The sequence below is a fragment of the Rhinolophus ferrumequinum genome, chromosome 10 (genome assembly GCF_004115265.2).
Source record: "Rhinolophus ferrumequinum isolate MPI-CBG mRhiFer1 chromosome 10, mRhiFer1_v1.p, whole genome shotgun sequence".
NCBI lineage: Eukaryota > Metazoa > Chordata > Mammalia > Chiroptera > Rhinolophidae > Rhinolophus > Rhinolophus ferrumequinum.
In genome coordinates this window covers 49394850-49421451 of record NC_046293.1, presented here as the reverse complement: position 1 = coordinate 49421451, position 26602 = coordinate 49394850, and the positions used below count along the sequence as shown (strand labels likewise).

The 26602-nt window shown below is 51.4% G+C and overlaps 1 protein-coding gene and 1 long non-coding RNA gene across 6 annotated transcripts; both read right to left on the bottom strand.

Moving 5' to 3' along the window:
- Nucleotides 1–1384: 1384 nt before the first annotated feature.
- Nucleotides 1385–7098, bottom strand: TMEM106C (transmembrane protein 106C). Of its 5 annotated transcripts, none has more exons than XM_033118576.1 (8): nucleotides 6985–7097; nucleotides 6225–6473; nucleotides 4866–4929; nucleotides 4211–4370; nucleotides 3978–4118; nucleotides 3479–3528; nucleotides 2973–3026; nucleotides 1385–2107 (listed from the first exon to the last, which is right to left on the bottom strand). In XM_033118576.1, exons 2-8 carry the CDS (start codon nucleotides 6406–6408, stop codon nucleotides 2011–2013), a joined length of 750 nt encoding a protein of 249 aa, XP_032974467.1. In that variant the 5' UTR covers nucleotides 6409–6473; nucleotides 6985–7097; the 3' UTR covers nucleotides 1385–2010. The 5 variants fall into 5 exon arrangements, with proteins under 5 accessions (XP_032974467.1, XP_032974469.1, XP_032974470.1 ...); XM_033118578.1 differs by having other exon boundaries at nucleotides 6225–6436; nucleotides 6985–7088; XM_033118579.1 differs by having other exon boundaries at nucleotides 6225–6436; nucleotides 6919–6985.
- A 13492-nt stretch (nucleotides 7099–20590) lies between these two features.
- LOC117029083 (uncharacterized) lies at nucleotides 20591–26143 on the bottom strand. The gene is made up of 3 exons (XR_004424183.1): nucleotides 25970–26143; nucleotides 23851–23974; nucleotides 20591–21617 (listed from the first exon to the last, which is right to left on the bottom strand). It is a non-coding gene; the product is annotated as an uncharacterized LOC117029083 (long non-coding RNA).
- Between the last annotated feature and the right edge of the window lie 459 nt (nucleotides 26144–26602).

Sequence of the window (26602 nt, the reverse complement as noted above, 5' to 3'; positions counted from 1 at the left end):
CTTGCGGCCCTGTGGGCTGGAAAGTGCTTGCTGAGGCAGCCCGGATGCAGGACTTGTAGTCCCAGGAGGAAACACTTGCTGAGTCCTCCATGGGAGCTGAGGGTGAGGTCAAGGTCATCCCTCACCCTCAGGAAAGCCCTGGCGAATGACTATGGACTATGGGGAATTGCCTTCCATCCCTAATTTAATGGACCACTTGACTGTTTGGGAACATACCACCATGTAGTGGAACTGGCAGATGTTTGCTATTGTGTCTTGACTGGCCGCCATCGAGAATATGTAAGCACCTTGACTGTGAGCCGCTGTTGTTCCAGCAAGGTACCCTGAGAGGCCCAGAGAGAGTGGCAGTGCCCTGAGAGCCCTGGCTGGGCCCAGGAAGTCTGGCTGTGTCCAGAGAGAGTGGCAGTGCCCTGAGAGGCCCTCATGTGCCCAGGGAGACTAGTGGTACCCTAGGAAGTCCAGGAAGTCTGTGCCCAGAAGTACAGGTGGTGCCCTGAGAAACCCTGGCTGTGCCTGGGGAGACTAGTGGTACCCTAAGAAGCCCAGGAAGTCTGGCTGTGCCCAGAAGTACTGGTGGTGCCCTGAGAAACCCTGACTATGCCCGGGAGACTAGTGGTACCCTAAGAAGTCCAGGAAGTCTGGCTGTGCCCAGAAGTACTGGTGGTGCCCTGAGAAACCCTGGCTGTGACCAGAGAGCTTGGCTGTGTCCAGGAAACAGCATTCACCTCCAGGTTCCTCGCACAGGGCCCCTTGCGGAAGACGCTTGTCGCGTAGATTGTGAGGCGAGACCCTGTAGGGGTGGAGTGTGGGGACAGAGCCCCAAAAAGCAGTTTCCAGGCTCTCAGCCTCACATAGAAAGGTGCTGGCTCAGATAGTAAATGGCCATCGACTGCGATCAAATGGCCATCAGCTGTGGCTAGTTGGCCGTCAGCTGTAACCAGTGAGCCATTGGCCACTAATATAACTGCCGTGGCTAGGCTAGCAAAAAATGGGGGCTAGCAAGAAGATGGTGGCTGAGCCTGCAAGTGGCGCAGTGAGGGGTGAGAATTGTGTGGCTCCTGTTTCCTGTGTCTCCAACCCAGCCGCCAGCGAGAGTATAGTGGTATGACTCCCCTACCTATGGCTCCGTGGGTGTTCCTTTTTGGCCTAGCCATACCCTGCGTTCTTATGTGGGGAGCGGGACCAGAGACCCCGCCAGACGCCCCGCATGACACATGGCGAAGTCGGCACGATCCCCTGCACTGCACAGGGACAGCGCAAATCAGGGCTCCTTCTCTTGCCTTCCCATCCTGTGCTGACATACTTAGCAGGTGACTATTCTACGGTCCCCCAGAGGCACCTATGAAGACATCCAGGCAAGCAAAGGAGACGCAGATGAATCAAAAGCAGGATTTATTCTTCTACCAAATCCCCAATCCATGTTCCAGCCAATGGATGAAGGGTAAATCAAGCTTCACATAGACTCTTGGTAAAAACAATTATAACTTTCTGTAGGAAAAAAAAAAGCTTTTGCTTTTTTTAAAAAGTTCCTAGGTGTTTAGGAGACGAAAACATTTCACATATTGGTCTGTGCTTTCTTCTTTTACATATTCAAATGTTCCCTCTGCTGCCTCTTCTGTGCAGGTGAGGTCCTGATAACAGCTGTGCAGCTGCACTGGTCCTAGCTCCATGTCACTCTATGGTTTGATAACCTAGTACCACTGTATGCTTTCAATTTATAATGCTCCAAGAATGGCTGAAAAGATCTGAATCAAATTTTTCAAACCTTCTTTGAGTGCCTACTATTTGCTGGGCATAGGCTGGGCACTGGGCAGTGATTCTGCTGGTTCAGAGAAACATAAACGGTGCTACAGAAAGGCATTTTCCGAAGTGGCAGGAGAATGTTTGCTGGGGACTGAGAACCAGCTTCTCCTCTACTTCTGCCACCTTGGGTAGGTAAGGAACTCAGGCCCTGGGAGTAGATGCTGTGTCTTCTGACAGGTGCTGCCACGGAAGAACCAAGAGCAGTGTCTAAACAGCTGTGGAATTTGCTCCACAATCCACATAGTGATGTGTCTCCAAGGAGCTCTGGGTCACGTGGCCCATATATGAAATCTTCACTGAAGTTCTAGGAAAAAGAAACCGAGAAGAATTTTGTTTTTGAGATGAAATAAGAAAAACTGCCCAAATAATTTCTTGCAAGCTTAGGCAACAATATCCACGGGTCCCAGACACTTATCTTCATGGCGACATATCTAGGGGGCCAGAGGATCTTTCTATATCCACAGAGATGCTGTGCCATGAAGGTGACTTTCTAAATGAATGTTTCTCAATTGGAGAAGACTTTTCCCCACAGGAAACTTCTGGCAATATCTGGAGACATTTTGGATGGTTACAGTTGAGGGGATGGTGAGTGTTACGAGCATCTAGGAGGTAGAGGCCAGGAATGCCGTTAAACATCCTGCAGTGCACCAGACAGCCCTCTACAAGTAACGATCCGGCCCCAATTGTTACTAGTGCCAAAGCTGAGCAAACTTGCTCTAAACACTCATATTTCAAATGTATGTAGCAGACCCACTTGTCACCTGCAAATTTAACAGTCATAGTTCTAGAAATACCCTTAAAGGTCCATGACATGTGGAATTTGTGTGACTAGAGAGTAGTGCGTGTAAGTCTGAACAAACACCCAGTACTTAGACCTTGGGAAAGCTTTTCTGTTCTTTACCAGTCTCATTAGGATGCTAGAGGAATTACAAAACTAGACCCCATTTCATGGAGAAAATTGTATGTCGAACTGTTCACTGTGAGTCTGGTGATTTGTGAAGTTCAGGGGATTTGGACACTACACTGAGAGTTTACTGTATCTGTGCCTGTAAGGCACTGGGTGTCCCCGCTTTGGTTGGGTGCCTCTGCCTTGTGGGTCACACAGGGCCTCCCAAGCAGAGGTGGCAAGCTCACACAAAGGCCGTGGAACTGGAAGGAGAGCGACGTACCTCATGAAGATCACTATGTTGTGCGCCTGGATGTCAGGTAATGTGCAGAAGAAGCTACCAAAGAGCAAACAGGAAAACGGTCAGTTGGTGAAAAAAAAAAAAAAGGAGAATCAGCAAAAGATTGACAAACACTGTCAAACTGAGGAGCAGTGAGCCTTGGAGGAGGGCCGCCCCTCCCACACCCACCCTCCTGACCGAAGTGCTGACATGGCTCCCTCGTTCTGAGTCACCAGTGTCCTTTTCACCTTCCCACACTTTTTGTTTTTTTCAAACCCATCACATAAATGCTAGAGCTTGGAAATGTTTCTAGTGGCTTAACGTTTTCAGAAAGTCTAGCGCTTTAGCCACACATCAAAAAACACACCCTCCAAACAAACCTCAAGACGGTCAGAGCTAGGGAACCTATAGGCTGGGACTTAAGGCAGGATGAGCTCCAGTCAATTGAGAACAACCCTGCATCCCTTTCATCCAGTAGAGAACACACACAGAGAGAATACCGTCCTTACTACACATAGGAATATGGTCCTCCCATCTCAGCCTGTACCATAAAATTCACCTGAAAAGAAGATACCAGAGTCAGTCTGTGGCCAAGCAGGACCGACACAGAACAGTACCATTATTAGGATCCGAAGACCCGGGAGCATCCTTCCATCACGTACAAAATATTTCCCCCAGATTATCCCTCAGCAGACTATGAGCCACTAACAAATGCTTCCAACCTCTTCCCTTTGAGAGGGCAGCGGATCTCAGACTATCATCCTGCCTCTTCTTGATTTGTAGCAAATTGATTTCTTTTACAAACTCTTTTGTTCCCTTATTACTTAAATGCTAGCTGGTTTTTTCCCTAATTTTTCATAATTACACAGCCCATCATCAGTCTTCCTCATCAAACAGTTCCTACAAGTGGGAATGAGAGGAAAAGGGAAACAACGCGGCTACAGCACTCCCACAGCCCCTACTCTCTCCTCAGGCCTGTGGCGCAGGGATCCTAAAAGGACAGCATACCAGTTGCTCGCTCCGAGGTGGGATGAGGGAGCTATCAGTTGTCACATATGACCCAACCACTGTGTTCATGTACTGAACCTGGCTGGACAGGCTGGTCACTGCCACAGAGTAGAAATTGGAGTTCCTGATTTTCAGGGTGGCCTGAAATCATGGCAAGTGAGGAAACAAGTGTAAATGTCTTGGGTCCAAGACTCACAGGTGCACAACCCAGGAAGGGAGGTCCTAAGTCTTACCTTGATGGCGAGGATTACAAGAGAGTCCTGCTTATTAAATGTGACTTTCACCACTCTGATGCCATCATCATCCACAAGGACTGAATGTGGAAACAGGAAGAAAACCACCAAACCAGATGCCAGGAGACAGAGCAGGACAGACAGGAGGACATACTGCTTACTGCAAATGACACGGCACATGACCAACTTGGGCAGTGAGATATCAAGGTCCAATCAGTTAAGATTAAATGCAAAACCAGGAAGGAGGCGGGAGGGACAGGAAAATACAAAGGCTAGGAACTACAAACCAGGCAAGGATGAGAAGAGTAGAAGAAGCATTTAAACCCATTCGAGTGCTGTCTGCAATGTTTGCAATGAGGAGAGGGGCTGCGTGGACAGAAACATTTCCTAACCTCCCAGGATACCACCCCATTCGCCAATGCCTTCCATCCAATTCAATTCCTTCATTTGGCCCTCAGAATGTTTCTAGCTTCAAGTTTCCTTCCCCAGATAGTGACAGGGGCAAAGATACCTTGCTTGAGCAAATAGTATTAAAGGAAATAGAAGAACTTACAAGAACAGATAAAAGCTTTCAAAAAGGTAACTGGCATTCATACATATAAAAAGGGACTAGGGACAGAAGTAGGTATTAACAGGAGAGGGACAGGTAACTCACGTTCTCTGAGGGCGCAATCTCTGATCACTATGTGGGATCAAAGCCACCAACTCATTTACTTGCTCTAGGAAAGAACCAAACAATTATTGGGTAGTTAAATCCCATGTGTTGGCAGTACTTTCCACATCACACGTCAGCCTGCTCCAAAATATACTTGTCTGGAATTAGACATTTCTAAGATATTAGTTTCACATTTTGGGTCTAATGAACAAGAAACAAGTAAATCTGTAGAGAGTGCCACAAATTACAAAACGTCTGTCAGAGCTGCCAGGACAGTGACATGGAAGTTGAGAAATCTAGGATCTTGTGTTGGCTTTCCTGCACGACCTTAGTGAAGTCATTCTCTCTCTAGGCCACTGTCTCTTTATCGCTGATATGAAGGCTTTATAGTTCTCTAAACCTTTGCGACTCTCCACCTGAACTGTTACGACTTTCTGAGGGCCACTTCGTGATAGATAACCCTGCACCTAATCCAGGCTCTACTCCTGAGCATTTGTTTTTCTCTCCTCACTTGACTTATTTTTCATACATTAGATTAATGATTCACTATCTGCTTCTTCGAACAGAAGCTCCCACGGTGGTTCCCCCCACCACCCCACCAGGCAAAGCTGTGCTAGGCCTTATGAGTGAGAGCAATAAAGAAATGTACCTGTCAACAAATCCTACATGTACAGCAAACTGCTAAAGAGAAAACCACAGGACCAAAATGGGGTCACTTCTGCTAAAGCCCATGACAGTGAACCTAGACTTTACAGCTGACCTAACTACAGTTTCAACCTTCTCCGGGAATGTAATATTGATCTGTCAGTCTGGAATTTTCTGGTCAGTACCAATGGGGTAATCTGTCAGTTGGGCCCTTTCTATCAACTCTCCCCACCCCCCCCCAAAAAAATGTACCCTTGCCTGACCTAATTCTTTCTTTTCTTTTGCTAACAACTTTCTTGTCCCCCACTTTCTGCCTATAAAAGCCTTCCACACTGTACAGCTTCTCAGGGTTCCTCTCTACTTGCTAAATGGGACGGTGCTCGATTCATGAATCGCTCAATATAGCCAATTAGACCTTCAAACTTACTAGATCGAATTTTTGCTCTTTAATAAAACCAAATGTTCCAAACCAAGGAAACAAAGAACCAGAGAGTGGAAGTGAAGAAAAGAAAGGCTTTCAAATATAAGGAAACCTAAAGAAGTTGTGGAACCTGCCCGTTTATCCAGTCAGCTGAGCTGGCTCCTGTTCAGAGCACAGTATGTAGACTATGTTACTACCTAGAACAAAAGCTCGATATAGGAGACAGAAGAAGCCCTCTGAGTGCCTTGGGATTCTCGTTGGGAATCACCCTTCTCATGATCAGAGATTCTTACCTGTTGGAATGTAGCCTGTCCCTTGGCACGTGAGGCAGGTGATGCTGTCCCGACCCGTGAACTCCACATACGGGAACTGGGCGATAGCTTCTTCCTGCTCCCGTTCATCCAGCACATCCTCCCTGTCATCTTTCTTCCGCTTGTAGGAAGCGGGGCGGGCAGAGGTGGAATGCTGGGATCCCATGGCTGGGATGTGCCACCTGTGTCATGTCCTAGAACGCAGTTAGGTTAGCGCAGTTAAGGGCCACACTGGCCAGGAGAGAAGAAACAAGGAGAAAAGTGAAAACACAAGAATGAACAAATTGCCGTCCTGAGTGTGATCCCAAACACGTGCACAGTTTCTATCAGGTCTTCATTTTGCAGCGGAGCTCCCCACCCCCCTCCGACCCCCACATACAGCCGGGGGAACGGAGCCCGCCTCCGCCAACCTGCCCAGCTCCTAACCTACCCCGGACTCGGGGCACCCCGGCTCCTAGCTGGTCCAGCCTCGCCCCTTCCCGTTCACTATCTGCAAACTCTGTGCTTTTCTCAAGAAAACCTTCCTGAACAGACAACAAACGCCAAATTAATACAGGCCTTAGAGATCCTCCCACCCCACTCCCAGCCACCGGAGGCGGGCTCGGGTCACACCCCCTGACAAAAAGTGACGCTCCAAGCCCAGCAGAATCGGAAGCGAAACCCAGAATCCCCGGACCTGCAACCCAGAGTAGTTCCTTTCGGGGCCGCATCCCCCGCCACCAACCCGCTTCGGCGTATTTACCTTCCTCTTGGGTCCTCGGAGCGGCTCACACTCGGTGCGCACGCGCCAAATGGCAAACTGGCCCGGGGGACGCGGCGCGCGTGCGCTCTTCGCCACCCAGCAGTCGGCGCCGCTAGAGGGCGGCAGAGGGTGGGGGACAGCAGCACCTCGCGGGGCGCGGGCAGGTGGACGCGGACGGGGTGATGCCCTGCGGCTTCTCAGAAATGGTGGGAAGGGCTCTAGTCAAGTTTCCTGAACAGAATGTCTCTCTTCCGGCGGGAGAGGACGGAATCCCCGGCGGCCAAAGCCATTCTTTGAGCACAGGGCCTGTGTAGAGGCTGAAGGTACCAAACTGGCAGAAGACACCCAACCTGCCTTCATCCTGCTTTAGGACCTCCCCTTCTCCAGCCCTCACACACACAAAAGGCAAGCACATGAGGGATTAGAGGACACTTTTTTTTTTAAGTTTCCGGTGTACAAAACGTAGAGATTAGACATGTATGTACTTCATGAAGTGGTAACCCTAATAAGTCTACTACCCACCTGACACTACATACAATATTATTGACTATATGCCCTATGGTGTACTATGTATTTCTGTGACTTTTTTAAAATTATAGTTGACATTCAATATTATTTTGTATTAGTTTCAGGTGTACAGCATAGTGGTTAGACATGTATGTAATTTATGAAGTGCTCCCCTGATAAGTCCAGTACCCATCTGACACTATGCATAGTTTTTACAATATTATTGACTCTGTTCCCCAGACTGTATTTTACATCCTTGTAATGGTTTTGTAACTACCAATTTGTACTTCTTAATCCCTCGTCTTTCTCAACCAGTCCCCTAACTCCCCTCCCATCTAGTAACCATCGGTTTGTAGAGAACACTTTTCAAAGGATGGGTTTCTCTGCAGGTACTGCCAGGTTGATCCGAGTCTGCCACAGAAGGAAGTGAGAGTGGACCTTAAGCAGGTAAAGTTACTAAAGATGACGCTGGGGAAGAGGAGAGATTCTGAACTGGGTGAATGAGGGGCCTGCTTGGCAATGGAGAATGAAGCTGGCAGCTCCGAGGTCTCTGCCACCTCCGTCTCTTTCCTTATTCTCCTGTGGGGAAGGCTGATGCCACCGCATCTGTCTAGCCACCTGCCCAACTGCTGGCCGCAGTCACCCCCCAACCTTTAGAGTAAGAAGTGTTAACAAAAAAAATATTGAATGACCGTTGTTGAAGACAGTAAGGCGGACTTGACTCAAGAGGGCCATGGCAATAGGTGTAGGGACCACTGCAATGGGGTCTTGCAGTGGGAGAGCGAGATTGGGCTCAGCTCTGAGCACAACATGGGCAAGTAGGAACTTATAGCCACGGGCAGGGTGAGGGTCACTGGATGGAAAATTACTAAGAGGAAACCTTAGGGGTAAGGGGTATTCTGGCTGAACTGACCTCACAGTATTCGTGCTGAAGACAGGCCAGGGTGATCAGACATCACCTGGGGGGTGGGGGTAGGGGGGGCAGAGGATGAAGAACCGGATCAGATTTGAGGTTAAGCAAATATTGAGGGTTGGAGGTTCTTGCTAAGCTGACTTAGCAGGGTTCTTGCTAAAATTGGATTATACAATAAGTGTACAGAGGGGCCTAGGAGAAAGTTCAAGAGACTGACTAAAGTTTGGTCAAGCAAAGAATCTTTGTCAGAAACAACAAGGAGTCATCGCTCCTCTTTTTCCACCTCTGCCCACACCTTCTCCTTCCTGAAATGTGGCCTTCACTTCTCCTTGCAAGCACTATACCAGTTTATATTCCTTATTTGTACAAATCTCATTTTGTTAGGGCAGCAGTATGCTCAATTAAAAAAATATATTTCCCAGCCTTTCTTGCCATGTGACATAATTCGAGCCAATGAGCTATAAGCAGAAGTTGTGTGGGACTTCCAGGAAAGCTTGTTAAAAGGTATGGAGACGCAACTGGTCCTATGACCTTTCTCCTCCTGTTTGAAATTTGGATTTGATGTTGGAGGTGGGGCAGCCATTTTATGACCATGAGGCAAAAAGTGCGTGCTAAAAAAGGCTGGGTAGAAGGATAAAAGGAGCCTCTGTCCCTATAGCATTTGGAGCCACATTCAGACCCTGGACCGTCTATCTTCTGACTTCTCATTACATGAGAAAAATAACCACCCCTTTAAAATTGTGGGGTTTTGGTTGTCTCTCTCACAATGGGATGCTATCCTAAAAGATACACAGAGCTAATAAAGGGGAAAGCCTGGATTTTAACACAAGCATTCTGACTGCTTTAACCACACACCATGTAGACCACACTTAGGTTTCTATCTTTTTCTAATGTCTGCCCTTGGACACATGTCCTTAGAGAGAGAGGACCCCTTACCTATCTGAGGCCTGTCTTCCAGTTCAGTTTTCTCGTCTGAGGACTCACTTCTGACAGGGAATGCACGTGGGGAATCTGGGGAATGAACCCATCCTTTGGTCACCTGGGTATCGCCTCACTTGGTAGCCTCTGCTGGAACTCTGCCAAGGACAGGGTACAATAAACCTAATGTCTGTCTGTACTCTGGATGGACATGACGGAGGGGTGTCCAGGCTGTGCCAGAAGCAGGCAAGGTGAGGAGGCAGCAGTCTGATTCACACCAGCTTAAGAAGAAGAGGAGACTAGAGAAAAATTGAAGGCTGTGGATGGTTTGAAAGGAAGAGAAAGAGGCTAAGGGCTGGGGCCTGTGGGGGAGAAAGGGCAGGGCTTTGGGTTGATGGGGACTGTAAAGGAGTCTAGGGCTTACCCAGCATAGCCCTGGACGCTTTCTGATAATCTGCTTCCGAAAGTGTGTCTGGGACAGATGGACTGGACTCTCCAGTGTGGCTCTTATTCCTCCTTGTCTCCCCAGCACCTCACTCCACAGCTGGTGCATAGTGGGCCCTCAAGAAATGCTTGCAGAATGACAGCCTGGAGGCTGGCCAGCATGGCCCAGGGGGGTAGTCCCAGCATCCGCCTGAGCCATCTGGGAGGCAGCTTTAATTGGGCAGCACATTCCTGAGGAGACACCCATCACTTCTCACCTGCGCCTGGCTTCCAGGTTTGTCTCAGCAGTCTGGTTATGAGCAGTGAGATTACCGCAGACGTGAGCTCACTGGGGCTCTCCAGGTGGGCGGGGGCAGAGTGGGACCTGCTGGACATCCCTGCACCCCCAGCCTCCTGTTTCTCCATGTACGTGCTGTCCCCCTGGCCCCACAGGTGAGGGGAATAGAGGCTGTGGGGACAGAGCCAGGAGTGCAGTTTCCAGGCTCTCGGCCTCACGTGGAAAGGTACTGGCTCAGGTAGTAAATGGCCAACTGTGATTGGATGGCCATCAGCTGTGGCTAGTTGGCCGTTACCTGTAACCAGTGAGCCATTGGCCACTAATGTAACTGCTGTGGCTACACTAGCAGCAAATGGGGGCTAGCAAGGAGATGGCGGCTGAGCTGGCGAGCGCGGATTGCAGTTAGGTTGGCGGGTTGCAGACAGTGTGGATCCAGCCTCCAGTGAGACTATAGTGCCGCCAGCGAGAATATAGTGGTGGTATGACTCCCCCATCGATGGCTCCGTGGGTGTTCCTTTTTGGCCTAGCCACATCCTATGTTGTGTGGGGAGCGGGAGCTGAGCCTCCACATGCCGCCCCGCACGACAGAGGCTTAGAAAGGCTGCTGTCCTGAAAAGCCTCAAGGGGCAAAGGGAGGTGAGGACTAGCTCTGCTCTGCTCCGCGACACTCCCACCCCCCCCCCCCCCCCCGGCCCCTGTGCACAGGACGGGACTGTGCAGGGGGACGTCTAGGGCGGTGTTAACCCCCCTCTGCACTGACAGGGAAACTGAGGGCTTAGCGTTGACAGCTCTCTTCATGTTCTTCATTCTGTCCCCCTTCACTTATTCCAGCTGGGAAAACTTGCTTGAGGTGAAACGATACCCAGTAAATAAAAGACTCAGGACCAGAACCAAGTCTGCTGTTTTCTTGTTTGGTATACTTTCAAAGAGATCAAGAGACTTGCTAGAGCTTGGAGAGTTAGGGGCAGAGCCAGGTCTTAACCCTGTGCTGCAGCCACTGTGGTACACAGGTGGGTTTCAGGGCCACGTCGCCCTTGTTATGTAATGGATTCTGTGTTTATTCTAATGGGAATCCGAGATCTCAGTGTGCAAAGCGCTGGCCCACGTGCTGTCCAGATAAAGGCAGAAAAAGGCCCCATGCTCTGAAGTTCCAGGTTGGGTTCTCTAAAGGAGGGTCGAAAGGAAGAAGGGGGAGAAGTCCCTTGCATTTAAGAACCTCTCATAGCAGTAGAGCATTTTTGCCACTTACTTGATAACTTCTTTTGCTGTGAAACAGCTTTTATTTCCATTGTATAGAGGAATACAGTCAGGGAAGTGGATTGCCCCAGCTCTAGCAGTAAGGTAAGGACAGAACTGGATCATGGGTTTTCTGCGCTCAAGTCCTGTCTCTTTTTACTGTGCTGTTTCCTATGAAGAATGGTCACGGGAAGAAAGTTTACAGACCTGCACTAGGAAGAGGAATGGCTCAAAGGTTGCTTATATATAAAAGGGTCTAGGCAGGGGCTGTACCTGTGTGCTGTGCCCACAGAAGTTGGAGACAGGGGACTCAGAGAGGTGGTCACCAGTGATGGGGAAACAGTGGGATACAGGAGCTTGTGTGTTCAAGGAACTGACAACCCACCACAACCTGGTAAAGGAGACCCCTGAAGCCATGGCCAATCAACATGGCCTGCAAGGCCAGGGTCTCCTGATTCATTCCCTGAGGGGCATAAAGGAGGCTGATTGTGGGGCTCACGTTCGCCTGGCTCAGGGGTGCACTCTGGAACAGCCAATACAGTGTTCTGAGTGCTGGCAGCAGCAGGAGGTGGGAATCTTTCTCCACAAACCCAGGTGGGCAAAAGATGTCCTAGCTTTAAAAAATGGAAACCAATCTAAATCCAACTCAGCCCCATCCTGATTGGCTGACAGGCAATTTAATTTCTTCGGTTATTGAGGCTGCCTTCCATTCCCCAAGGTTATTCAAGAGTCCTAGAAACTTGCTTCTTAGAGCCCAGGAAACAAGGGAAGGAAGGGTCTCACACTCAGCCCACTGGTCACACGCTCTCTTTCTCGTCCAACACCGCACAGGCCTCTGGTTTGAGTGTTGTTATGTCTACCTCAGAGCCCATGAATCTTTGCCCAGGCTGGCAGAGCTGTGCCCAGGGTTGGACGTGTTTAGTGCACAGAACAGCCATCCCTCCACGGCAATGCCCACGGCCCTGTCAGCAGGCTCGTTCACCGCCGAGCGCAGCCATCGTCTCTCCTTGCTTTCCCCATGTTTTCCCTTTTCTCTTCAATGGCAACTCAGGAACACCTGATATTACCTCTCCATTGAGCTGAGTCATGGATGGAAGACAGTTTGAGGGGTTGTCTTAAAGCGATGTTTTAAGAAATATTTCTACCCCGCAGCAATCAAAGAAACTCGAAGGGCTGTTACCTCCGTGGAACGGGGGACAGAAGTACAGGGAAAACCAAAACACAAGCCAACATTGTAAGGAACACCTAAACCAGGCCCTTAGAGGGGGACTTGCTGGCCGAGGAGACAAATAGCTGGCCCCTAAGTACTATTCATAACTGTCCCCAGGCTGAGTGATGGCTGTGGGGGCCTTGGTCCTTAATCACTGCTGGCAACCTCAGATGAGTGCATACTGTGAGCCACATTGGCAAGAGTGCTGCACATGTCAGCTCGGCGGTCCACCCTCCCCTCCAGGAATTGCCAGCCCTAAGCACCCCTGCCTAGAAGTTCTGGATCACCTCCTGTGTGGAACTGGGTTAGGAGCTGGCAACCTCTGGGCGGTATGGCAGGAAGGCGAGAGAATTTGGGAAGCTGTGCTTGAGGGGTAGGCCAGGGGTGGACACTGTGGGGACACAGCCCCAGAAAGCAGTTTCCAGGCTCTCGGCCTCACATAGAAAGATGCTGGCTCGGGTAGTAGATGGTCATCAGCTGTGACTAGTTGGCCACCGGTTAGCCATTAGCCACAGATATAACTGCCGTGGCTAAGCTAGCAAGGTGTGGCGTGGTGGTGTGGCATTCTGGCGTGGCGTGGCGGAGTGTGGATTGCAGACTGCAGAGAGGCGGATTGCAGCTAGCAAGTGAGGTTGGTTGGCAGAGACAAGTGGACGGCGGGTTGCGGACCGTGTGGCTCCTGCTTCCTGTGTCTCCAACCCAGCCGCCAGCGAGACTATAGTGGTATGACTCTCCTATCCATGGCTCCGTGGGTGTTCCTTTTTGGCCTCACCACATCCTGCGTTCTCATGTGGGGAGCGGGACCAGAGACCCTGCATGACTCCCTGCATTGACAGTTTGTAATAGCAAAAGATTGAAAACAATCTAGATGTGACCAGAGACCCCGCATGACTCCCCGCATGACAGACATGCTGGATTTTAACTCCGCAGTCAGTGTTTGATGAAACCCAGAAAATAGATAGCAGGTCTTTGTGGTCAACCTCCCCCAGCACTGCCTTTCTTACCCCCCTGCGCCAGCTTCAGGGACAAGCCTGGTGGCCGAACAGAGCCACATGTGATTGTCTTCAGAAACCACCATTAAACTCTTCTCGGTGGGTGCTGTGGCACTGGGTGTCTTTCCTGGGGCCTCGGCCAGCAGAGCCTCTGCCTTATTCTGAGCAGTCTCGCCTGAGACCTGGCCAGAAAAGTGCAAGAGGGACGAGCACTGAACAAGCGAGCTATCGGCACAAAGCAGGCAGTGAAAACTCTGGAGGGTGGCAGGAATAAGGAGCCACGACCCAAGGACAAAAGGCAGAGATGAATTCCAAGAGGTGTTTTCAGAAAAACAAAACCCATACCCGACCTCATCCCAGAAGTCAACAGTCTGAAATAACTCTTGGTGTCTCCGCCCATCCCCAGCCATGGTTGAATTCAGGCCCTCCATCTTTTCCTAGGCAAGCAATAGCAGTCGCCTTCTGAGTAGACTTTTTGGCTTAAAAAATTATAATTTCCCGAGTAGCTACTATGTGTCAGGAACTGTAGTCGGCACTTCCTACACATTCTACCATTTCGTCCACTCAACAACTCTGCAGGCTGGGTATCGATACCCCTTTGATGGAGGCGGTGTCTGTGCCTTAGAGAAATGCAGTGGCTTGCCCAGTGTCACATAGCTGGGATACAAGCGCTAATATCACCTCTAGCCATGGGCTCTTCCTCTACACACCATTGGTCTAGTGGTCTAGTCTCGTGGTCCTTTCCTAAAAGGCAAATGTGGTCGTATCTTGCTGTTTCTTAAAACCTTCGGTGCTTCCTCACAGGCTGCAGGAAAAGACCCAACCCCCTTCCACAGCTTGCAAGGCCCTTTCCGCTGTCCTGCTCTCTTCCCACTAACCACACTCTCCTACCACAGAGGACTATTTGTAGCTCCCTAAACATGCTGGTACTTTATGTGCTTGCTCGCTCTGTCCTCTCTGCAGAGGACATTCTTTTCTCCCTGATCCACCTCACTCCACCACCCATTTCCTGCACCCAGAGAGATCCTACGTAACCATCCAAGCCCAGCCCAGAGGCCACTCTGAAGTCTTCCCTGCAAACCCATCTCCTGCCGCCCCTGCACACGCACACTGCCCCGTGTCAGTGCTCGGTCCTCACACCTGTCTGTCTCCCGCTGGACTGTTCTTTAGCACCTGCGCTTCCCCTACTCTATTGTAATTGCCTGTGAGCCAGGCTGAATGTCAGACCGTAAACCCCCTGAGGGCAGAAGTGGTGTCTCTGGAGCCTAGAGGAAAGCCTGGCAGAGAGTAGGAGCTCCATACATGTTTTATTGATGGAGTGAGGGAGTCGAATGAATGAATGAATGGGAAGCACCTTAGGGCAGGAACAGTGTCACAGTCACAGGGGACAGTATCCTCATCTCGTGGCATGTGCCGGACACCCACTGGATGTGCAGTCAGGGTGAATGAATAGAGGCCAGAGAAGGAGAGAAGATGGAGGGGCGGAGAGCAGAGGGAGGGCTGGACTCAAATGGTGGTGCAGGCGTGGGCGGCGCAGCTCTGTTCATCCGCCAGGGGGCGTGGGAGGCCCGGAAGTTAGGGCCTCCAGACTGGTGGTTCTCTTCTCCCTGAGTCTCGGCCTTAAAACCCACAGAGGTGTGTGGGGTGGTGGTTTCCCTCCGTGGAAGGGTTCAGGAGGCAGCTGGGATCCAAGGGAAGGAGCCCACCCAAAGCTGGGTTAGTGCCTCAGCAGGCCTGGGAATGGCCTGGCCTGCCCTTGCCTGGTGGGACAGGAAGGGGCCAGCTCCCTCCCAGTCTGGGGATCTGGCTACACCCAGGCCAGGCCCACCTGGGGACAGGTAGGGGCTTGCAGTTGAAGGCTGTGGCTGGAGTAGAGTTGGTCCAGAGCTGGGAAAGGGCTCGAAGGCATTCACGTCATGGGCCTGTGAGGAGAAAGTTTGCAAATTCCTGGACACGAGCAACTTGTTAGAACCCATAGCTTTGTCTCTCCGCTCTACCCCATGCTACTCAAAGCCACCCCAATCTTCCAGGAAGTTGGGGCCCTGGGAGACACTGAGGAGCAGGACATGGTCCCTATCCTCCAGGAGCGCCCCGCTGATGGAAGCCCTGAACCTGCTCTTTCCAGTGGCCACTGAAGCCAGGTCACTGGTGTGGGAATCCTGGCTCAGCTCCTCACTAGCTGTGTGACCTTGGGCACTGTCCTTAACCACACCCATGCCTCAGTTTCCTCGCACGTAATGTTCAAATGATGAAATACGTTAGTCCGTGGGAGCCTCTAAGAATAATGCCCACTAGGCAGTAAACAGTCAATAAATGACAGCTATTACCGTGATGATTCTCTAGCAGCAGGTCCTTAGAAGCTTCCAGGGGGCGGTACACAGGAGACCAGGTGGACCTGCAGCCTGGCGGTGTTGCCACCATCTTTGGATTAACCTTGAGCACCCACCCAGCTGCTTGTTCCATGGCAAAGCTATAGAGAAGAGAACTGAGCGCTCTGAGGTCATGGGGCTTTAGGACCAGGAGGGGAGCACACCAGACAGATCCAGAGAGAGAACTGAGGCCCAGAGATGCCGAGTGACCTCAAAAGGTCACAGAGACAGGTGGCATCAGGGCAGAGAGAAAGGTCCCATCCACTGACCTGCTACCCTATTTCTTGGGGTCTTGGGACCACGTGGTTGTGTGGCCACCCCAGTGGGCCATTCATTCCAACCATGACAGCCTGGTCATTTTTGTCAAAATTAGATGGCACCAACGTTTGTTTTATAGAGAGGTTTTGGAGTATTGTGGCTTTTGTCTTTCACCCTCCTCTGTGAACATGTTTGCAGCGGGTAAGACTGAGAGCCTTGAGTGGGCAGGGCAGGTACCAGGAGGAGGTGAGAGAGCAGCCTGCTGGAGAGTTGGGGCATGAATGTGAATCACTGCCCACAATGGCTAGGCCTGGCCTGCCTGTGCGTCCTTCTCTGGGCTCCGGGCTGCCCTGAGGATTGCCTCTGGAGTGGCGGGAGCCAGACGTTAGGAGCTGGGCCTCTTGGGTCCTGTTTCCGCCTCTGCTCCTGCCTCAGCTATCTTTGCAGTATGCCTTCCATCCCTGCCCCTGAGCACAGGCTCAGAACCTTCACTGTCCTCCCAGAAGGGCACGCACGTTACTGCCTCCAGGAAGCACTCCTGGATTCTGATCCTCTGCCAGAAACCATTCCCTTCTTTGAATTCTCAGGTTGATCTGTTTGTACTTCTCTCCCAGGGTTTTTGCCTCACCCCTGTATGATCCTACAGAGGTGGATAGCTCAGCGGCTGAGAGCAGGGGTTCTGGACAGACTCCCTGGGCCCAGAGGCTGACTCCCCCATTTCCCAGTTGTATGATGGTGTGAGAGTCGCTTAACTTCCGTGTGCCTCAATTCCCTCCTCTCTAAGATGGGGATAGCAATAGTACCTTCCTTACAGGGTTCAGAGGGCTTTACGTGAGTTCATGCTTAGGCCAGGACCCCACACACAGGAAACACTCTAAGTGTGTGCTGTTGTCACTGGCGTGTTTGTGTGTACGTGTGCCTTGTCTCTTCGTTAAGCCCGCAACTCCTTGAGGAGAGGATCAGTCTCTTCGACTTAAACCGGTTTGTTTCCCCCCATGACCTCAGCACAGGGCCTGGCCACAGTGGTCCTCACTGACCATCTGTGGAATGAGGCTGGGACCCGCGTGCCCTCTCCTCTTGTCTGCTGTCCCTGCTGTGGACCCTGCAGAGCGGGGCTGTCTCTGTGGCCGTGGCCCTTCCTCCCACAGCCCCGCCTGAGCTCCGGCAATTTTCCTTGGCAGCTCCCACGTTCTGGACTAACTTTAGGGTTGGTTTCCAGCTGTGGTTGGATGTTTCTGTTTGAAAAATATTTTAAGCAGCTGGTGGGGAAGAGGTGGAGAGGTGGGAAAAGAATAATAAATAAGCTTGTGAAAAGAAGATTGTCTAAATGGCTTGGAGCTGCTGTGGCCTACAGCTTGGCTCTGGGTCGTGCCAGGGACTGGGGAACTATCAGGTGGTTGGGGGTGGGGAAGGGACACCCTGGTGGCTTGTAAAGAGAGAGATTGCCCCTCATAAGCACCTCTTGTGCACGCTTCCACGTGGATTCTGTGGGCGCGAGAATTAAATAGGTGGAAAAGAGCTAGTGTTACAACAGGCAGGATTGAGGTTAGACACCAAAAAGAACTTCATATCAGAACCTGTCCCAGAAACCCACCTTTATTTCACCCCAGACTCTGTTTTTCTCTAGAACTTGACTTCCTCTTAGCGCCGATTACATAATACCTCAGACGGCCCGCCCCCAGTTGCTCTTCACCCCCCTGACAATAGCAGTTCCATCCTCCTGCACCCCAGCTTTCATCAGCTTCCTCTTCCCTTTGAGTTCTCTGTCACTGAGGCCCTCAGGCTCTTTTTGGAAATCGTCACCTCAGTCACCTCCCTGGGTGGGGGTGGGGCCTGAGGTGGGGAGACCTCCCCAGCAGGAGCAGACAGTACCCAGGCTGCCAGCCAGGAGCAGAGGCCCATGGGCCATCCCACACGCAGATGGAAGGCTCCTGCTGGCCCTGTGCTGGCTGGAGAGGGTTGTGGAGACAGAGACCGACAGAAAATCAGGGATAGGAGAGAAACTAAATCATAGAGTCAAACAGAAGCCGAGTCAGGAAGAGACAGGGAGCGAGTCAGATGTAGGGGTAGGGAGTGGACTGTCACCAGGGAGTGCTTCTGGCCAGGCCCACATGGAAATTCCTGTGGCCTCTGATGGCAGGGTGGGCTCAGCCCTGAGAGCTGCCTGGTGCCGGTGGTCAGGCCCAGCATGGGGTCTCGGGCCTTGGGGACAGGGAGGCCCTGCCCTCTACAGCCGGTTCTCCTAAGGGCACCCTCCACTGGAGTCGGAGCTGGCAATGGGGTGATGCCCTTGTACAGAGCAGGCTCTGCGGCCTGGAGGAGCTGTAGGTGGCAGAGAGTACCTCACAGTCTGGGGGAGCCAGCAGCTGGGGGTAGGAAAGGCTGGAATGTGGGGGGCTGACTTTCCAGGAGTGAGGTGGGATGCCAGTGGAGCAGGAAAGTGCTTTGTCTGAGGACCAAAGAACGGGTTGTGCTGTTGAGGATTAAGGGGTGGTGGTCAGGTATGGAAAGGAGGGTGGTTGGGGTTCAGGGAGTTTTGCTGGGGTGAGCATTACGCCAGACACCAGCCAGGAAGCCTGGGTGGGAAGACATGCCGGCAGCTCTTAGCAGTCTGCAGGGGGCGGGGGTGCGGGGAGCCCCAGGGGAGGAGAAGTTTTCAGTGGATTGACAGCTTTCTTCAAGACCTCGGCCCTAGCCATCCACGCCCCTTAGCCATCCACGCCCCTTAGTCGCTGCTGCCCTCCTCAGCCTCCCCCAGTGAGGGGAACAACACTGGTCTAAATTCATCACTGAAATCTCTCCTCATTCGCTGATCCTTGCCACCGACTAACTCAGACCACAGCAAAATTTAGAGTCCCAGAAGCTTCTCAGAGGGTAGGAAAACGGGAATTTGCACTTCCTAATACTATTTTACATTTATACTGACTGTGAAATTTTCCAAAGCATTTTTTATTATTATAAAACATAACAGACATATGTTAAATACATGTGTAGAGTTTAATTAATAATAATAAACCAAACACCCATGTTTCTATTGCCTCAGTCAAGACATAGAATACTGCCAGCGCGCCAGAAGTCCCTGTGTCCTTCCCAGGTCACAACCCCATCCCTCTGCCCTAGAGGGAACCGGCATCCTGACTTTTGTGATCGTCATTTCCTTGTTTGTCTTCCAGAGCATTTAGTCTCTTAGATATTATCATCTTTGAGTTTCACAATAGCCATATTATTCCCATTTTACAGATGAGAAACTGAGGCTCATTAAGGTTAAATAACTCATCCAAGGCCACCCAATCATTAAGCGGCAGGATCAGGATCATATTTAGATTGGCTGATTGCCGGTGGGCAGTTTCTTAGTCAAACCAGAATCCACACGGAATGCTGGGACAGCCCCAGCGTTGGAGACCTGTGCCCCAGTGTCCCCGTGAAGAAGGAGGCCATCTTCATGAAGGCAGGCCAGGTACTCCCCTCCTGGATTGGTTGACTGTCTTGACCCCCCAGGATCCTGCTTTTTGAGTACCTGGCAGGAAATGGTGGGGGCTCATTGGAGAGCAACTGGAGGTCAGGGGAAGCAAGAGGAGCTGGGAGCTGACCTGCGATGGGACGGACGCCTCGCAAGATCGTCAGGCCCTGCGGACACGTGCCCAGGGCCCCCAGAACTGTGGGGTGTTCCGGAGCCAGGTGTGTGCCCATGTGTCTGCCAGCTGTACCAGGTGTGCCCTCCTTGGTGGGCTAGGTGCTTGGTGTGAGCCGGCGCGTGTGTGTGCGCACCTGGCATGTCTGTGTGCGTGCCAGCTCTGCGTACGCACTTGGATCACTCTGAACCATACACCCCCACTGTCATCTTTTTCATTTTCATTATACAATTATACATGCTCGTTATAAAAAATTCAAATACAACAGTCTCTCCTCTAATTCTAATCCAAATTATCCCAGATGTAATTTCTTTTAACAATTTGGCATTTGTCCTTCTTGCTTCTTTCTAAGAACATTCCAATACATAGTTATTTAGATACACATATCCAAATGCAGTAGTTTTAGGTTTCCTTATTTTTAACAAAATAGTACTAGAATCTACCTTTTTTCCAACATTTTTTATTTTTTCACTTTATGTACCTTTGTCATCTTCCCTGCCGGTATGTGTGGATTTATTTCACTTTTTTTTTTAAATAGTTGAAGGGTACTCTATCAAATAGATGTACCGTCATGTGTTTAACTGGGTGGGCTCCTCTGTCCTAGCTCCCCTCGTCCCCCAGAAGCTGAGAGAGTAGGGTGCAAGGGGAGAGGGACTACAAGGAGGCTGGCTCCCCAAAAGTCAGCCGTGCCCTGGGAGGCAGCCCAGCTCCTCTGTGACCCCCTGCAAATGGATTCCCCTACAACCCCATCCACCTATAGTCCACCCCTGTTTTCCTGTCCACAGTCCCCTTCGCCGTCTCCCTCTGACCCTTGACTACTGTGCACTGCTGCACGTTTGGGGGCTGTTGGGTGAGTTCCTGGCTTTTGAGACTATCTGATCTCAGAGAGCTGGGCGGAATTGGGCTTGAGAGACCTAGAGTTCAGGAGGCTCTGCGCAGGCCGCCTGCATGGGCCGTGGCTGTCCCAGGAGAAGGTGTCATGCTGATGGTGAGGCTGACACTGCCTCATGCCCAGATGGCAGCTTCCTGCTCCCCAAAGGGCATGGATGGGAACTGGGCCAGGTAGGTATGGCGCCCCCACCCCCACATCAGTGTCATGGAAAATGGGAAGTCTTGATCTTTGTTCTTCATTGCTCCTCCCTGATGTTTACACCTGGAAATTTGAGGTCTCTTGGTTCCCATCAGCTTGGGAGGGAGGTAGGCTCAGGCAACAGCTGGGGCGTACAGAACTTGGCACTGCTGAGGACCAACCGAAGCCCTTTTCTCTCTCACTCACACTCATAGTTTACCTATAAACACACAGCACTTCTGTGGAGCAGGGAGCAGAAGGGCAGGATGGGCACAGCCTCCGTCGTCCTTCAGGGTAAGCTGCCTCCCCTCACCCAGGGTCAGCCTCCAGCAGTCCAGGGTGATGGGTCTCCTTGCTCCAAACACCACTCTTTCCTCTAATGTCCCAGTGGCAAGTGGTCCCCAGCCCTTCTCAGTCCTCAGGGTAGGTCCAGCATGTCTGTTTGCCACAGGATCCAATGCGAAGTTTGCAGCAAGGAAACCACTTTGCCAGGTCGCTTCCCTCCCCAGCGCCTTGCCCAGCTCCTGCTGCCCTCTCCCCCTCCCTTCTCCCTCATGGCCAGAGTTCACGGAAACTTCTCAGGTCAGTGATTCTCACCTTCTTTTCCTCCTCAGGAGAAAGGGGCCCAACCCCCCTTCTCTGGAGCCTGGCACCTTCCTTCCTCGGGGATGGCATACTGTGGGGGTGGGTGGGAGGTGTGGGGGATGGAGCCAGAGCAGAGCATCCCCTTTAGGTCTCCGCTGTCTCCCGGCATTGTCCTCTGGATGAGCAGCTGTGCCTCTTGCTTCCTTCCATCTTAGAGGTGAACCTGGGGAGCAAGAAGGTGAAGCAGAGAAAAGTGGGAAAGACTTTTCTCCAAGGTGAAGCACAGGTGCTGAAGCAAAGGGAGAAGGCCCAGGTCTTCATTCAGCAGCTTTTGCACTCAGAAACCAACCTACCGTCATCAGTTCATAGGTACTGTTAGATCAGCATCCCCTCTGAGGAGCCTACAATGTAGCTGTGTGTGGAGGTGTGTGTCGGGCGAGATGTGTGGCACGAGCTTTTGGACCTCCAAAGGGAGACCTGAGAGAGGCTGGCTCCTGGAGGGGCGGGAGGCGAGCTCAGGTTGGGTCAGCTGGTATGGCCAGAGAGCGGGTGGCAAGGGGCTGAAGGGAAGCAGGGCAGCCTGTCTAAGTCCTGTGCTCAGGCCTTGTCTGCCTGGCCGGGGCTCAGTGTGGCTCTGCTCTGTCTCTGTCTGTCTGTCTGTCTGCGTGGATGCTGTGTTCACCAGGAGCCTGGAGCAGGAAGTGGCCGTGGGCAGAAAGAATCAAGTTCACTGACCTGGGTGCCGAGTGCATGACCTTCACTTGATGATGCTCTGTCTACCAGGGACCATTGCTCCTGGCTGGGCCAGAGCAAGACTGCAGAGAGCAGTGCTCACCCCTGTAGGCCAGGGAGGGGTGCTGCGGGCTGAGGGACTACTGGCCAGGCCTCTGCCACCCACATCCGATCCGCCTCGCTGCCCAACCGGGACAGATTATTTTTGTTCCTTCAGACTCTGCCAGTGCCTTTGCCCCCTTTCCATGAGTTACTCAGTTACCAGTGTCGGTTTTCTATTTCCAGAGCAAGGCAGGCCCCCCCCCCACCCGGCTTCCTCCACCCCAAGCCTCCTTAGGCATTTCCCTTCCATTCAGTTTGGGGAGGGGCTGGGTCCAGGTCCAAGGTCAGGGTCACCCTCATCTCACCTGAGGGAGGGTTAACCCGGCTCCCTCTTGCACCTTCACTCTCCTCCCTCCCAGACCGGTCCCATCAGCACATGCTCTAACTCTTATCTTTAAAACCATCCTTTTCCAAAACCCAGGCCCCTTCCAGCCACAGCCTATCGCTCTGCTTCTTTCACAGCCACACTCCTCACCCGAGTGGGGAACACTTCCTACTTCTACTTCCTCGCCAGACTTTCCCTCTTCACCATCCCCGCAGTGCCTTCTGTCCCCCAGCCTCTCCACTGAACCCATCCATGTTAAATTCACCAAACCCGGTGACCACTTGGCCTCCCTTACCCCGCCTCTCAGCAGCTTGAATTCAGCTGACCCTTACCCTGCAGCCCGCCCCTCTCTGTTTGCCCACACGGGGCTCTCCTGGTTTTCTCCTTGTCCCGCTGGCAACTCCTTCTCAGGCTTCTCTGGCAGGTTCCTCTTCAAAGAGACTCATGCCAGTGCCCTTGGACTTGGTCTTCTCCACGTTTCCATGGCTGTAGACACCGCCCACATGGTGGCAAGTTCATGTTTCTGACTCCAGCCCATTCCAGAATCAGTTTCCACTTGGTATTTCTACTTGAGGTCTCCCAGACCTGTCCCAACAAGCACTCTTGATTCTCCTCCTCTTCCCTTCCAGTCTTGCCTACCTCACCTCTACCTTCCTAGTTGCTAAAGACTGTGGTCCTTGATTCCTCCTCACCTTTCACATCCAATTCATCATCAAGTCTAGCAAATCCTACCTCCAAAGTGTACTTCTCATTCCACCATTTCTCTCAATTGCCACCCCCACCCTGTTGTTTTCTAAACTACTATCCTCTCTTACCTGGACTCTGCGTGGCCTTGTAACTGGTCTCCCTGCTTCCAACTTGAGGTTCCTCCATTTCAATGTCCATGAAGCAGTAAGAATTGTCATTCAGACCTTAACACCTTTTCCCCACAAGACTTTCAGTGTGTGTGTGTTCACAATGTCACTGTAGCCTCCTAGGCCCTGAGCGATTCTGGACTTTTCCCATTTCCCCAGCTTCATCTCATGCTCTCCCCACGGGCCAGACACTTGGGCCTACTTTCAAAAGGTTCCTAATGGTCAGAGTTCTCTTCCTGCCCCAGGGCCTAGAATTTCTGCCCTGCCCGCAGCACAGCCAGCCCTTCTCATCCTTCTGGTCGGCCTGTCATCTCCTCAGAGGTTTCCGTTGCTGTCCTGTCAAAACCAGCCCTCCTTTCATTTCTATTTTAATCCTCTATTTAGTTTATTTGCATAATAGTATTTACTACATTTGTAATTATTTTATTTATTTGTTTACTTACTTTTACTTTTGTAGAATGTAAGCTCCATGAGGGCAGGGCCATGACGTTTTCACCATTGTACCTCCAATGCTTAGCAGAGGGCTTGGTACGTGGACATGCAATCAAATTTTTGTTTATTGCCTGTCTACCAAAAAGAGTGAATGAATAAATGAATGAATGGTCTCAGCTGCTAAAGTCACTTGGGTTTTGGTGGGGCTGGAAGAGGTATGGAGGAAGGGAAGACTGGTTGGTAGAAAGACACTCCCTAGGCAGGGTTGCCAGATTTAGCAAATGAAAATACAGGATGCCCAATTCAATTCAAATTTCAGATAAACAACAAATAATTTTTTAGTAGAAGTATGTCTGGAATTAAAATTTAATTGTGCATCCTGTATTTTATCTGGCAACCAGGTAAGTGAAGAGAGTGGGGCGGGAGGGGGCCGGGGAGCCTGCCGGTATGATGCGCTGAGCGGCAGTACGCAGGGCGAGTGGGACCAGTGGGAGCTGTCGTGAGACCTCATCAGGTAAGAGCAGAGCATGTCAGCAGTGGACCCGTGTGCAGCGCCTCAGGGCGCGGTGCCAGGGAAGCTCTGCGAGACATTGGCTGAGGGGCTGGATCCTGGGGGTGGTGGGGATTCAGGTCCTTGCCCTTCTAAGGTCACAGGCAAAACCTGTCAGACCCATCCTTTTCCATGACCTTCTGGCCTGTCGCATTTAGTTTGTTTCCACACATGCCTTCTGGGTGGATGCTCTAGCACATGCTGGCTGCTGGGCCAGGTATTGAGGGCACACAGATGAGGAAGACTTCCCTGGTGTCCCTTCCCTTCAGTGTCCAGTGCCCACGCACTGGCCGGCATGATCTGGCCCTGGGAGGGAAGCCAGCACCAGCACCCACTGTCCCCAGACACATGCCTTCCTTCTTTGATCTCATTTCATCCTCCAAACATCCCCTACCCGGGAAGGCATTTTTGCTGCCATTTCACAAACGAGGAAATAACCGTCCAGGTGATTCTGTAACGTAGCAAAGGTTCCATAGGAAGTAAGCGTGGAGCTGGATGCAAACTTGGTTTTCTGATCCCTTGCAGCAGAACTCCCCCCTGTCAGAGGCTCTCAGGTCAGAGCTGGTGGACTATAGGATGCAAGTGGGGAAGGATTTTCCCGGAAAAACCACTGCTGCTTCGCTACAAGGGCCAGAACACCAACTTCCTAATTGTTTCTTTATACTCAGACCCAGTGGAGCTGCCTGGACACATGACAGGGCAGGCCGTCCGCAGAGGTCCTGCTCTCACCACCTCTCCCGATGATATTAAACATATTGTCTGCGGACTTGAGGCCCCCAGCGGCTTCTAAGTTGGGGAATACCAGTGTGTGAGAAGGGGCTGGTGAGATGCTAACCCCACCCTAACCCCCCTCCCACCCTGAGGGCCCCTGTCCCCTCTAACTCAAGAGCTACAGCTGGGCTCATATTCCTTTGCTGGAGACCCCATGTCCCCCAGACTCTCAGATCAGGCTGGGCTCTGAGAGGGTATCTTTGCCCTCCTCCTGGGTGCCTTCCTTGCTTTATTTCATTACCCCCACTTTGATAGGTAGGCTCTTGTGGCATCAGAGATCCCTGGGAAGGAGAGGCTGCACCGCCCATCTTGCTCACTCTCCCAGGGTCTTCTATGCCTAAGGAATATTAGCTTCCACCCAGTTTTGTCCCTCCCAGTGACATTTGGGGCAACTTGCTGTAATCCAGGTCTCTGAGAACCAAGATGACGTTGGAATTTGCTGTTCAGCTAATTATTTTTCTGTCTTTTCCAGTTCCCCATGGCTCTATATCTTTACTATATCTTTATTACCCTTTGTGTCTCTACATTGCTTCCCAATTAATTGTCAGGAAGATGTAGCTTGGGCCTAAGGCATGCCCTCCTTGAATCCTTCATGGGATTGACACATGGGATTTCTCAGCATTGGATCCAATGCCTGGTGAATCAGTCTAGACACACACTTTACACATTGTCCTGATCCCATTTGGTCTAATTCTTAGGGCGGCTCCCTACACGTTTGTGCATACACAGTCACACATATGTACATTTGCACATACGTGTTCTCTCACCAATGCTTGCACATATATTCACACACTTATACTAGCACCTACCTGGATGCCCTCCAGCTCTCTGTCCTGTCACAGAAGGCACTGGTGTGTTGGCGTTGGAGAGGCCCACTGTCACTGACGGTTTGTGGGAAAATTCATCCTCAGCCCTTCCGTTGAACAAACAGCACGATGTGGGCCATTTGGGTTAAGGAAGGCCGTCCTCAAATGGATGGGCTTGGACTGAGACAGACATAATCAACATGGGGATTTGCGGGTAAGGGCTGTTTAGCTTAGGAGCCCGAGCCCAAGTAGAAGACAATACCCCATGGTGGGAACGTGGGGAAAGGAAATAGCTGGCAGACTTCTAAGGACAAAGATTCTAGTAATCGACATTGTGATCTATTGTGTGGCAAAGAGCTGTGCCTCAGTTCCATATCCACAGGGAAAGTCTGCTGCATCCGCTGATCTCAGTGAGTGATGTTTTGGAGAAATCGTGGAAAGTGGACTGAAGTAGATGTTTGATTCAATGCAGGTGGAGAGAGGAAATGTCCACAGGAGGGAAGACATAAGAGAGAAAATTCCACAGAAGCAAGCACTTAGAGCCAGAAGTGACTGGGGGAGGTCGGGGAAGAGAAACACAAAGTCGACCCCATTCCCTGTCCAAACATTTCTAAAGATACCAGGAGGGACCCTGGA

Coding starts and splice junctions, on each gene's coding strand:
- TMEM106C (XM_033118576.1), bottom strand. CDS start 6,408: ATGGGATCCCAGCATTCCACCTCTGCCCGCCCCGCTTCCTACAAGCGG. Junction 4,930..6,224: donor GACAGGCTACATTCCAACAG/GTAAGAATCTCT, acceptor GTTCTTTCCTAG/AGCAAGTAAATGAGTTGGTG. Junction 2,108..2,972: donor AACATAGTGATCTTCATGAG/GTACGTCGCTCT, acceptor TCTTTTTCCTAG/AACTTCAGTGAAGATTTCAT.